Raw genomic sequence first — 12,721 nt, forward strand, 5'->3', positions numbered from 1 at the left:
CAGAGGAAATCGGCGTGTCTCTGATCTTTGGCTGAACAATGAAAGGAACAACCACGTCTGACTCTTCTAAGCGAGGCCTTTTGTCAGCAGGACTATCTTCCAAACCGGTCCATCCCTCGGCGCTATGCTTCTCGCCCCGCTCTTCCGGAATCAACCGTTCTTCAATGTCCGATTGTTCAACCTCTTTCGCCATTTCGACCGCAACAATATGAGCCGGCTCTTCAATAACGGGTTCGAAAGACTCAATCAAGGCAGGTCTAGAACGGCAGGCCTCGGCCTTTTTCTGGGCGGCCATTCGCTCAGTATTTTTCTTTCGAGCCATCTGCGTAAGGTTTTCCCCAGCCATACCTTCAAAAAAATCGCCAGGTAGGTCTCCCAAACTTCCAAAAATATCTCCAGAAGAAAACTCCGACCGATCCGAAGTGGACGGCGAGGTAGGCTAACTAAGTCTGGCTGCCTCAAACGTCGAGTTTAGGGCCTCGTCAACCTCTTCGGCCTCCTCAGCAAACTCTCTGGCTGGTTCGGCGACTACCTCTACCACTGGCTCCACGTCTTGCTCCAAATCAGGAGCTTCGAGACCAACTTGCCTAAGGCTCCTGAAGCTAGGGAAGATAAGAGCCGCAAGGTGTTGATTGTCGGATGGAATCAGAATGTTGTCAGTGGCCGAAAAAGTAGTATAAGTAAGCTCGTATTGAAGAAGTATGTGGGCCGCTCTCCCTTGCTTTTGTACGTTTGGACAGCCGAAGTATCCGAGTGCAGTCGCAATCTGCGCAAGGACTGCGTCGTCAGTAGAAACCAAAATCTTCTTCAATTTACTACCTGCAAAGACAAAGGGTTAAACATGGAGAGAAGGCCGAGTGAGAGAAAAGTTCAATAAACGCAAGGAGACACACGGCAACCTGGTTCACCCCTCCGTCTGGGAATAGGGTCTAGGCGACCCTCGCCTTCGCCAAATTCCCAGTTCCCTCAGACATTGACCATTACGTCATCCACACGCTTACCAGAACTGGCAAGCATGGTTACCAAATGATGGTCAGTATCCTTGGCCCTAAGAAAGTGCTGCCCAAGCCGACCGGAAGATTTGGCTAAAGCATAGCAGTGCTGAATGGCCGGAATGCCAAGATCAATCCTGAGGCGCCAGTTCAACTCTACGATCCCCATTACGATTCGAAAAAAGTTCACGTTGGGCTGAGAAGGAATCAGACCCCAATGGCGGAGGACGGCCCTAAGGAATGGATGTAGGGGAAAACGGACCCTGCCCTCTGCAATGGATAGGAGAGGAAAGACGATTGAATTTTGATCCTCTCTCTCCATATCCAGAGTATTGTCCGTCACTAGAGACAAATAAACATCGTCGGGGATGGAAAAGTGTCACCGGAATCCGGAAACACAACCCTCAGAAAGGAGGTCTTTCAGCTGTTTAGCCATTTTCACGGGAAATCAAGGGTTCGCCAAAATTAAAATAACAAACAGAAAGTAGGATTGCAAAGAAAAGAGAAAAAGACTTACGAGGAGCAAGGGGGACGAGGGTAGACGGAGAAGAGTTGTAGAAAATGCGAGTCAGAGAAGGGATACCCGCTGGCGGTCCAAGAGTCTCGAATACTCGACGAAATGTGTACTCGAAAGGACTGAAATTTCAAATCACAATAAATGCGAGACGCACGAATGAGGTGGGAAAGTGTAATGATGACCGAAAAGGTGTGCGCATTCTGACATCTGTATTGGGGTACGCGAAGCCGCCTGACCTATTTTGACTTTTCCCATTCAAGACCAAACACGCCGATTAATTACCGTCAATGGGGAGTTCGGAGGGCAATTGTGGGAGCCGAATAATGGCAAAATCAGAAGGTACGTACCTTAGAAGACTGATATTAATCGGCTGTATCCTATGAGAATGGGAAGCCGAATATAATATATGTGCCGAATAAGTGTAGATCCTTAGAGCCGAATAAGAGAAAGGACAATGATTAAAAAGTAGGTGTAGACACCCCATTTTTGACCGACCTTGAGACTCAGACGTCACCAGTTGAGCACTTGGTGATATTGCATGTTGTGCTTGTTCAGAAGTCTCAGAGTCGCGGCTACGAGCCCTGCCTCCGGACTTCCGAACCCTCTTCTGTGCCTTGTCTCGGTTTGCGAACCAGACTCGGTTTTCTCGGTTTCTTTTCCTGAGGGAAGGGAGAGGTCCCGTAGACCATCTCTCAATGTCCGTAGGCTACATTTTGTGGCCGTAGGCCATTTTTCCCATTTCGGAGTCCGGTTTCCGGTTTTTCGGGACCGTTGGCCGTGTGCCTCGGTTCGGGACCGCTTAACCATCTCCATTTGCTCTGATTTTTGGCATACATCTTATTTTCTCCCTTTTGAGGGACACTGGGGTCTGAGAAACCCACTTCGTGGCCGAATGCCACTTTCGGTGCTTAACAGCCCATTTTTGGGACCCCGAACTGCGCGTTCTAGCCCCCGAACATTCGTTTTGCAACGGTTTTTTGTTCATTTTTGGCAGGTACCTCTGTTTTATCACTGGGAAGGCCGTAGAAGGGTGGGAGGCTAGTAATTATCTTGGCAACCAGTTATGTTCCATTTTCGCCCTCCGACACCCGTTTTTCGCACTTCCGGGCTAATGTTGAACACCTTGGAGCCACTTTCTTGAACTTTGGACCACATATTTGTGTTGTACATACATGGGAAGACCCTAAAAGTTCATGGCCGGCCACTAATGTTTCTTGACCCTTTTGAACCCCTCCTTCCGAGCCAATGTTGAACACCCTTGGGCCACTTTCTTGAACTTTGAACCACATATTTGTGATGTACACACATGGGAGGACCCTAAAAGTTTATGGCCGGCCATTAATTCCATTTGAACCTTTTGAACCCCTCGTCAAAATGGCTTGTTCTCTCTCCTGTTTTAGAGTTTCCAAATTCGAACCACAGGGTTGTGAAGAGGGACCTGGGAGGCCACCAATATGTGGTGGCCGGCCACTAAAGCCACTTGGCCTTTTTGACCCTTGGCCGGCCGGCTAGGGGTGGTGGCCGGCCGGCCACCTGCAACAAAAATAATGGGCCGGCCATGTTCCTCTCTCTGCACACTTTACAGCTGTACAGCTGTTTCCCCTAGAAAATATCTATATCCGGGGGATATTTTTTGGGGGAACAAGAGCCTCAATTCCCTCCACTTTGGCCTAAGGGTCTTCTCTCCCTCTCTTGCATAGATTGCTGGCCTCCCAACTCAAGAAAGAGGGTTAGAAGGATTGGTTGGAGCATATACATACATATCACCCCATTTCCTTCAAGTTTGGGGCTCCATTTCTTCATCATCTTCAAGCTCTACCATCACCACTCCATTTTAGCAGCAAGGGGAGGAACTCCAGCAGCTTAAAGTCATCAAAGTTGGTCCAAGAAGCAACAAAAGCATTGGTCTTCAAGGGTGAGTAGCATCTCCCCCCTTTTTGGTCCATTTCTTGCACCTTTTGTAAGCCATACATGCTTATTGATTTGAGCTCCGACCAAAACTGAAAAGGTCATTTTTTTGAGCTCATTTTCTTGTTTCATTAAGGGCTCAACCCGGTTTGAGCCCTCCATATTGCACTTGCTTCAATATCCTCCTTGAATGCCATTTTCTTGCATGCTTTGGAAGCCTATCATGCTTCTGTTTTTGGTCTTTTTACAGGCCTAGAAATAGTCTTATTTTGACCTTCTCAACATGTTTCATTAAGGGTCTTTGGCTGTTTGGTGAATGCTTTGCATACTTTGTGTTATAGCCACCTTTTGAGCCTCATTTTGCATTGCATTTTTAGCATGTTTGTATACTGTTTTTGGAGTTTTTACAGTTCTTTAAATATGCTTATTTTTGGTCCCTATTCAATGTTGTAGAAGGGAATTTTTCAGTTTGGGTTTTGCATATACCACTTGCCTCTTTGGCCACCTTTTGGCCCTTTTTCTTGCATAAGAGCTTAGCTATATCTATGTTTGTTTTTAGGGTTTTTACAGTTCTTTAAATGTGCATATTTTGGGCCCCTCTTCAATGTTGTTGAAGGGCCCTAACCTGTTTGAGGTCAGCAGATGTAAGTTACTTCATAACCTCATGTTTACGGCCATTTTTGCATGCCATTGTTGCCCTATCTTTGTTTGCTGTTTGGCCATGCTTTGAACTGGAAAAGTGCTTATTTTGGGGCTGCCTTGCTTCTGTCTATTCATTGCACGTCCATATTGTGCATATTTGGTATAGCTATAGGCCATTTCGGGTGCCAAAAGTCCATGTTTCGGGACTATTCCATGCATCGGGTGTGTTTTCGCCTCATTTCGGGGCTGTTTTCCCCCACATTTCAGTGCTGAAATCCCGTTAGCATGTTTGCATATCATTTTCATGCCATTGCATTGCGTATGCCATTGCCTCGATTTGCGTGCCCGTGTGCACGCATTTCGAGGCACTTCATTTTCATCCATCGGCCTCTTATGTGAGTGTGGCTGAGGCTCTCTCATGTTAGTATAAGTCCATGTTGCGTCCTGTATGCCATTTTAGCCATATTGCATTGCGTATGTTATTGCCTCGGTTTGCGTGCCCGTGTGCACGCATTTCGAGGCACTTCATTTTCATCCATCGGCCTCTTATGTGAGTGTGGCTGAGGCTCTCTCATATTAGTGTAAGCCCATATCACATTTCCATGTCATTTACATTGCATATGCCATTGTCTCGGTTTGCGTGCCCGTGTGCACGCATTTCGAGGCATCTCATTTTTACAGCATAGTGCATACTAGGTTGTACCTTAGATCGCATTCTGTTATTTTTTCGGTTTGCGTGCCCGTGTGCACGTATTTCGAGGCATGTCATTCCATAGCATTGTGTATGTTAGGATTGTATCTTAGTTGCATTTCATGCATGTCATGCATATTGCATCGTGTTCGGAATAGGAGTTAGCCCAGGCACGGGAAACGAGGTGCGTTTCGTACTCCGAGTGACGGAACGTGTCTCAATTCCCCAGTCACCGACACTCCGGATCATCCATGATGGAGTTAGGTCTTGTTGTGTTTTCATGTGCATTCATTCTATATTGAGTTGTGCAATTCGACTCCTCGGCCATCATGCCTCGGTATGCGTGATTGGTGGCACGAGGATCGAGGCATGCATATATTTGTGAAAATACATTGCTATGCCCCTTTCCTGCTCTCTGTTGCAGCAAAATGAAGAATCAACAACTTTTCGGAGCTCGGCACGCTTTCCAAGAATAACTGCCAAACAGAGGCTAATTGGGGCATCCCGGTGGATTTCCGCGCAAAGCAGCCTAACATACATCATTCATCAGAAGCGAGGCAGTCCCTGGCTTGCACGCCAGTTTTACAGCTTTCTTAGTTAATTTGTTAAATTAATTAAGAATTTGTATATTATTTGGACTGGCAAAGCATTTAGGTGGCGACTCTGTATCTAGCAAAGCAGTCCATGTTTGGCACTTCTTTCAAAAAAATCTGTTTTTCTCAAAACGATTTGCCGGATTTGGACTCTTTGGTTCAGACTTAGAACCGTGACTACGAATTGAGTCCGAACTGTAGCGAGGTCCCCCGCGGGCTGGTTACAGTAGGCCCCGGCCCCGAGGATCAAAAGGAACAGATATAAATACAGGAACAATGGATTGAGAAAGGTATGTAACAATTACTTTTTGCTTAACTTAGAAGACAAGCTATTTTGAGTACAAGAACTGACTTGTCCGTCGGAGTGCTAATTCCGGCACCCCCGACTGGAGTGTTTGTGTCTTTTCAGGTGACTAGCTGAGGATCACTAGCGTCTCCCAGGATCTGAAGAATATTTCCAAAACCAAATCTCCACAGTAACATATATAGATATATTGTTAATCTCAATATCATTCTTGGTGCTCCTTAATACAAAGATTATGAGATAATTATGATAATTTTAAATTTATATTTAAAACTTATAAATCATGGAATAGATTATTATAATTTTAAATTTATATTGTGTTAATTTAAATTTAAATTAATGGATTGCTTTCCATCTTTAATGACAGTTTTAATTTTAATAAAATAAAATTTAAAAGTTTTAATTAATTAATTTTTGTGTAAGCTGGTTGGTATTTTGACCTAACTAATTAAGTTACTTTTTTTTGCTTTGAATGATTTACTGGTTTAACCATAGTTTTCGCGGTTTTACCAAAATATATAGGTTAGTTGTTTGATTCGAAATAAACTAAAAAACTAAGATTGATTGATTAGAAATAAACTTATCTCCCAAACAATTATTAATTTTTATTTTATAATCCCACATCATGGGGGAAAACAAAAAGTAAATTGTTTTACTTATATAAAATGAATCTTATAAATGGGATTTTGAAGGAGAAGCCTTTTAGAAACTTCAAGCTTTCATTCTAAAATTATTGAATTTTCTTAATTTTAAACAATTAAGAAAATTTCCATTAGTTAGCTTTTATTTACTTTTTATTTTACAATCCCACATTAGGGGAAAAAAAGAAAAAGACAAATTGTTTCACTTAAATAAAGTGAATTTTATGTTTCCATTTGTATAAATTATTAAATTTTCTTAATTTTAAACAATTAAGAAAATCCCCATTAGCTAGCTTCCATTTAACTTTTATTTTACAGTCCTACACCGAGAAAAGAAGGAAAAAGTGAATTATTTCACTTACATAAAGTGAATCTTATACTCCCATTTATATAAGCAAAATGAGATTTTTAGTGAAAAATCCTTTGATCAAATATCATGCAATTTTTTTTTTCTTCTTAATTTTAAACAATTAACAAAATCTCCATTGGTTAACTTTCATTTACCTTTTATTTTACAATCCCACATTGAGTTTTTATTTTAAAAATAATTTTGTATGATATTTTAAAATTCTCATAATGTTTAACTTTAAGATAATTACAATCCCACATCGAGACAAGAAAGAAAAAGTGAGTTGTTTCACTTATATAATGTGAATCTTATACTCCCATTTAATATTGCAGTATTGTGTATGTTTTAGTTCAAAATGGTTTAAATTTTAAAATAAAATTTTAAAGTTTTAATTAATTGATTTGTTGTAAATTGGTTGGTCTTTTAACTTAGCCGATTAGGCTGAATTGTTTTCAGTTTGACTGATTCACTAATTTAACAACAGTTTTGGCTATTCTATCAAAATATATTGCCTAGATTTGTTTAATTTGAAATAAACTAAGATTGATCTTATTAAAAATTAAATGACTGAGATTGCTTGATTAAAAATGAATCCGTCCAAACAACTATTAACTTTTATTTTACAATCTCACATCAAGAAAATGAGGAAAAAAATTAGTTGTTTCACTATATAAATCTTACATTTCCATTTAATATTGTAGTGTTATATATGTATCAATTCAAGACAGCTTAAATATTAAAATTAAAATAAAATTTAAAAGTTTTAATTAATTAATTTTTGTATAACTTGATTGGCCTTTTGACCTAGCCGATAGGATGAACCGTTTTTGGTTTGACTGATTCGCCGATTTAACCTCGATTTTAGCGATTTTATCAAAATATATTGGTTAGATTTGTTTGATTCGAAATAAATTAAAGATTGACCTAATTAAAGATTAAACAACTGAGATTACTTGATTCGAAATAAACTTCCCGCCCAAACAATTGTTAACTTTTATTTTACAAAATCTCACATCGGAAAAAGAAAAAAAAAGTGAGTTATTTCACTTATATTATATAAGGAAAAATGGGTTTTCAGAGAAAAGATTTTTAAGAGCTCCAAACTCTCATTATAAAATTAATAAATTTTCTTAATTTTAAACAATTAAGAAATTTTTCTTTGGCTAGCTTCCATTTAAGTTGTATTTTACAATCCCACATCAGAAAAAGAAGGAAAAAGTAAATTGTTTTACTCACATAAAGTGAATCTTATGCTTTCGTTTATATAAATAATTGAATTTTCTTAATTTTAAACAATTCAGAAAATTCCCATGAACTAACTTCCATTTAAATTTTATTTTACAATCCCACATCGAGAAAAGAAGGAAAAAGTGAATTATTTCACTTACATAAAGTGAATCTTATACTCCCATTTATATAAGCAAAATGAGATTTTTAGTGAGAAGCTTTATAATCAATATCTCATACTATTTTTTTTTTATTTTCTTAATTTTAAACAATTAAGAAAATCTCGATTGACTAACTTCTATTCAACTTTTATTTTACAATCTCACTTAGAGGTTTCGATTTTAAAAAAATTTGTTTGAGATTTTGAAATTCTCATAATATCTTTCCTTCAAAGTATTCTTTTTTAAAATATATAGATATATTGATAATCTCAATTCATTCTTACTGCTCCTTAATACAAAAATTATGAAATAATTATGATAATTTTAAATTTGTATTTGAAACTTATAAATTATGGGATAGATTATTATAATTTTAAATTATATTGTGTCAATTTTAAATTTAAATTAATAGAGTATGTTCTATATTTAGTGACAGTTTAAATTTTAATAAAATAAAATTTAAAAATTTTAATTAAGTGTAAGCTAGTTGGTCTTTTGACTTAACTGATTAAGTTAAACCATTTTTTGTTTGAATGATTTGTTATTTTAACCGTGATTTTAGTAATTTTACATGTTACGGTGATTCTTTCTTACTCATTAAGTTTTTAAATTTTTTTTAATTATTTCCCTTTCAAAAACCAATATGACAATTTTTTAAAATTAACATATTTTTATTCTAAAATAATGAAATATTATAACCATATCATTTTTTTTTATAACAAAGTATAATTTTAATTATTAATTGTCAAAACAACAATTTTAATCTATCTATACTACATGTTATAGTAAAGGAACATTTAAAACAAGGGAATGACTTCCCTCTAGTCTGTGATTGAATTAGAGGGTACTGTTGGGCTCGTATGGGCTCATCATGAATCCCGTTTCGATAATCCGAACCGTTAATGTGTAGAACTCGTTGAGTATTATACGCTTGTAAAAAATCACGTTGATCGAATATCGATAGCTATGTGATCAAATCAGATTTTTGTAAACCATTTATTTTTCACCGTTCATTTTTTTCATACAAAAACTGATTTGATCACATGGCTATTTATATCCGATCAATGTGATTTTTAATAGATATATAGTACTCGATGAGTTATACACATTAAACGGTTCAGATTATCTAAACGGGACCCTTAGTGGGCCTCCACAGGCCTAACAGTACCTTCTAGTCCGTGATTGGACTGAAGACCTTAAACAAAACCCTTATAAAATTTTATTTACGAGAAACAAAATATAAAAAAATTAAATATATTTATTATATTTTAATAAAAATATATTATTTTATCTTGTGTATAACGGGTGATAGGTTAAAAAAAAGGGCAAATTACATATACCCCTTGAGGTTTGGTTAAATTACAGATACCCCTGAGATTTCAGAAATTACATCCCGCCCCCTAAGGTTTATATTCACGTAACAATTTGACCCCTGCCGTGAACTAAACCGTTACAATAGTGTGCTGACATCACCAAAATGTATGTTGATGGACCATATTACCCCTATGACCTTTCAAAGTGCCAACACAACCCCCTTTATTTATTTATTAATTTTTAAACACAACCAGACAACCTGTGCCAAAGCACAAACAACTTTTTATTTTTTGTTTTTTATCTTATTATCGTTGAACACAACCCTTTGGTTTGTTGTTTAAAAAAAATTTCAAACTTTTTATTAAAAAAAATAAAAACTAATCTAATAAAAATAAATATGAAGAAATATATTTAATTTTTAAAAAATTAAAGGGTCACAGGTTGAAATCTCATAAAAGATAAAATTATATAAAAATGATAATTATTTTTTATTTTTTTATTTCTTAACCAAATTAATTATCGAAAACAAATTTCTAAAAATCAAACCATACATAGCCTAAAAATCTTTTGATAAATCATTTCGTACGTTAGTAACTTATTTAATTATTTATTAATTTTACGACATTTTTAACATTTGATAAATGTTTTTCCATTTTAATTTTGCATTCCATAAATTATTAAATTAATTAATTTTGTATTCACAACTTATTCAGTTAATTTATTATTTTTTGAGTTTTTTTTTTTGGGTGAATAGTTATTTTTTGGGTAATAAATAAATACCATGGAATCCTCTTCAACATGGAAGGAATGAAAAAAGAGCACTCAAGTAGCTTGAAATTGAAATATTACCTTAAAAATTCAGATACACAAGTCTAAAATATTAACTTAATTACATATTCATGTCCAACAAAATTAATTACAAGTCTGAAACATTCATGTCCACCAAAATACAAGTCTGAAATATTAACTTAATTACATTACATATTCAGATACAAATTCTTGTCCAACAAAAACTTTGCAAGTCAATAAAAGAGTAGTAGCCCACCCAACTCAAAAACCTGTGGTTAGCAAGGATGCATGCCTTCTGATATGTAGTAATATGAAGACATTGTTAGAAAAGTATACCCACTAATTACACAAAAAAAGTATACCCTAGTCTTTAGTTCCTTCCAGCATCCCCTATACAAAAAGCAATTCCTGTACAAAAAACATCACCTGAAAAATAACAAAACAAAGAACAACAAATTAATAAACACAAATGAATATATTTTAAGTGTTATGCATGATGCAATTACATCCATACCTATGGTTCAAGTCATGCTCCACTGAGTTGGAAGCACCCCATCTTGTCGTTGATCCTAAAAAATGAATTGGATTAGTTGGCCTCAAATTTCATGTGGAAAAATAAAATAAAATAACATAATCATTTGTCATTCATACTTACATCAACAGTGCTCCTCTTAGTAGCTGTGAACCTTCCAATTGTGCTCCTTTCAACAACAGTACCAATTCCTCTCTGAGCAAACTCATTTGTTCCCATTTCCCTACCCCTAATAGGTGCCCTCTGGCATGTCCTCTTATTGTGCCCAATCCCTTTGCAAATGATGCACTTCACAGTGCATGATCTTTTTGATGGTGCAGCCTCATCAACTTCCCTTCTCCTACTTTTTCTAGGTCTTCCAGGCATCCTCTTAAGAGGTGGAGGCTTCAACTCATCTCCAAGAACTAGACCCCATAAACTCTCATCATGCATTGGATGTATAATTTCCCCATACGCCTTAAAATAAATGTGTTTGTAGTACATTGTGTCACAATAGTTCTCCAAGTTCATCCTCTTATGAGTAATGCAAGCTGTTGCATGCTTGCAAGGGACTCCACTTATGTCCCATATCCTGCAACAACATGACCTTCTTTGTAGGTTTACAATATAAGACTCCACACCTTCAGCCACTTGATACTCTTCTTGTCCTGCAAAAGTCACTTTACAAAGCCTAGATTGAAGAACCACTTCATCCAATTTCTTCTTAATGTTAGGGGTTATCAAAGATTGCCATGAAGCTGCCTCTTCAAACCTCTTATGTAACTTGTTCATCAGTTTCAATTTGATATTTTCTAACAATGTCAAGATAGGTTTACCCCTAACATTACCAATCCAATTATTAAATGACTCCACCATGTTGCTAGTAACATGTTCAGTTTTCACCCTATGATCAAATGTGTGTCTTGCCCATATTTCAACTGGAAATTTAGAAAGCCAGCTATGTGCTTCAGAAGATAACTCCAACATCTGTCCCATTGCAATGTTAAAATCCTTGACAGTGTAAGCTTTAGCTGCAGCCCAAAAGGCTCTTTTCATCTTTAAACCAGGGAATTTGCCCTTCAACTTGCTGAAAATGTGTCTACAGCACCTCCTATGTGTTGCTTGGGGTATTACTTGTCTCATGGCTGGCTCAATGCCCTTTTGACCATCAGACATGATTGTCAATGGCATGCTTTGGGGGCCATTACCAAAAATGGTGTTCAAGTGGTAAAGGAAAAAGGCCCAACTATCTTTACATTCACTCTCCACCACACCAATTGCAATAGGATAAAGACCATTATTTCCATTAAGACCAACTGCAGCTAACAATATGCCCCCAAATGGTCCTTTCAAATGACACCCATCCATAGCTATGAAAGGTCTGCAACCTTCTTTAAAGCCATGTTGTATGGCTGCAAATGAAAGAAAAATTCTTTTGAATGTTGGTAAGGGAGGAGGTAAGTTTGGCTTAGATGGTGGCTTTCTTTCCCTTTCAAGTTTGACCAAACTACCAGGATTGGTCCTCAACACTTTTGCAGCATACATTGGAAGTTTGGTGTAAGCCTTTGCATGATTACCCTCAATTGCCTCCATGGCTTTCCTCTTCCTCTGTACAGTTGCATCCTTGTAGTCTCCAATCCATAATTTTCTACTATTTCATCATGCATTGCCTCTAAAGTGATCCCAGGATTCCCTCTAAGAGTTTTTTCAAACTTCTTAGCAATCTAAGATGATGTTGCTTCAGTATTCCTTTCTACTCTAACGCATGTATGGTCGGGGTCCAACGTCTTAATCTTATATGTCACCCCATCAGGTAATGGAGAAGCATGAATTCTTCATTCACACATCGAGGAAGCACATATGCAAGTCACTCTTTTCTTGACATTTTTTATTTTAATCAATTTAACACCTCTTTCAATTGCAAATTCCTGGAGCACAGTCCTGAAATGATACACATCATCAAATATCATTCCCTCCTCCAATGTTATTTTCTCCCCTTTCTCTATTTCAAACATTTTCCCCCTCATATATCTGTCAACATTAACACCTTGCACATCTTCTTTATCAGTCGAATATTTCCCT

The 12,721-nt window shown here is 37.1% G+C and overlaps 1 protein-coding gene across 1 annotated transcript; it reads right to left on the bottom strand.

Moving 5' to 3' along the window:
- Positions 1 to 439: 439 nt before the first annotated feature.
- On the bottom strand, positions 440 to 12,232 carry LOC114287232 (uncharacterized). Its single transcript, XM_082895092.1, has 2 exons — positions 10,780 to 12,232; positions 440 to 819 (listed from the first exon to the last, which is right to left on the bottom strand). Exons 1-2 carry the CDS (start codon positions 12,230 to 12,232, stop codon positions 440 to 442), a joined length of 1,833 nt encoding a protein of 610 aa, XP_082751218.1.
- Positions 12,233 to 12,721: the final 489 nt, after the last annotated feature.

The sequence above is a fragment of the Camellia sinensis genome, chromosome 11, assembly GCF_055761805.1.
Source record: "Camellia sinensis isolate YWXY chromosome 11, ASM5576180v1, whole genome shotgun sequence".
Taxonomy (NCBI): Eukaryota; Viridiplantae; Streptophyta; class Magnoliopsida; order Ericales; family Theaceae; genus Camellia; species Camellia sinensis.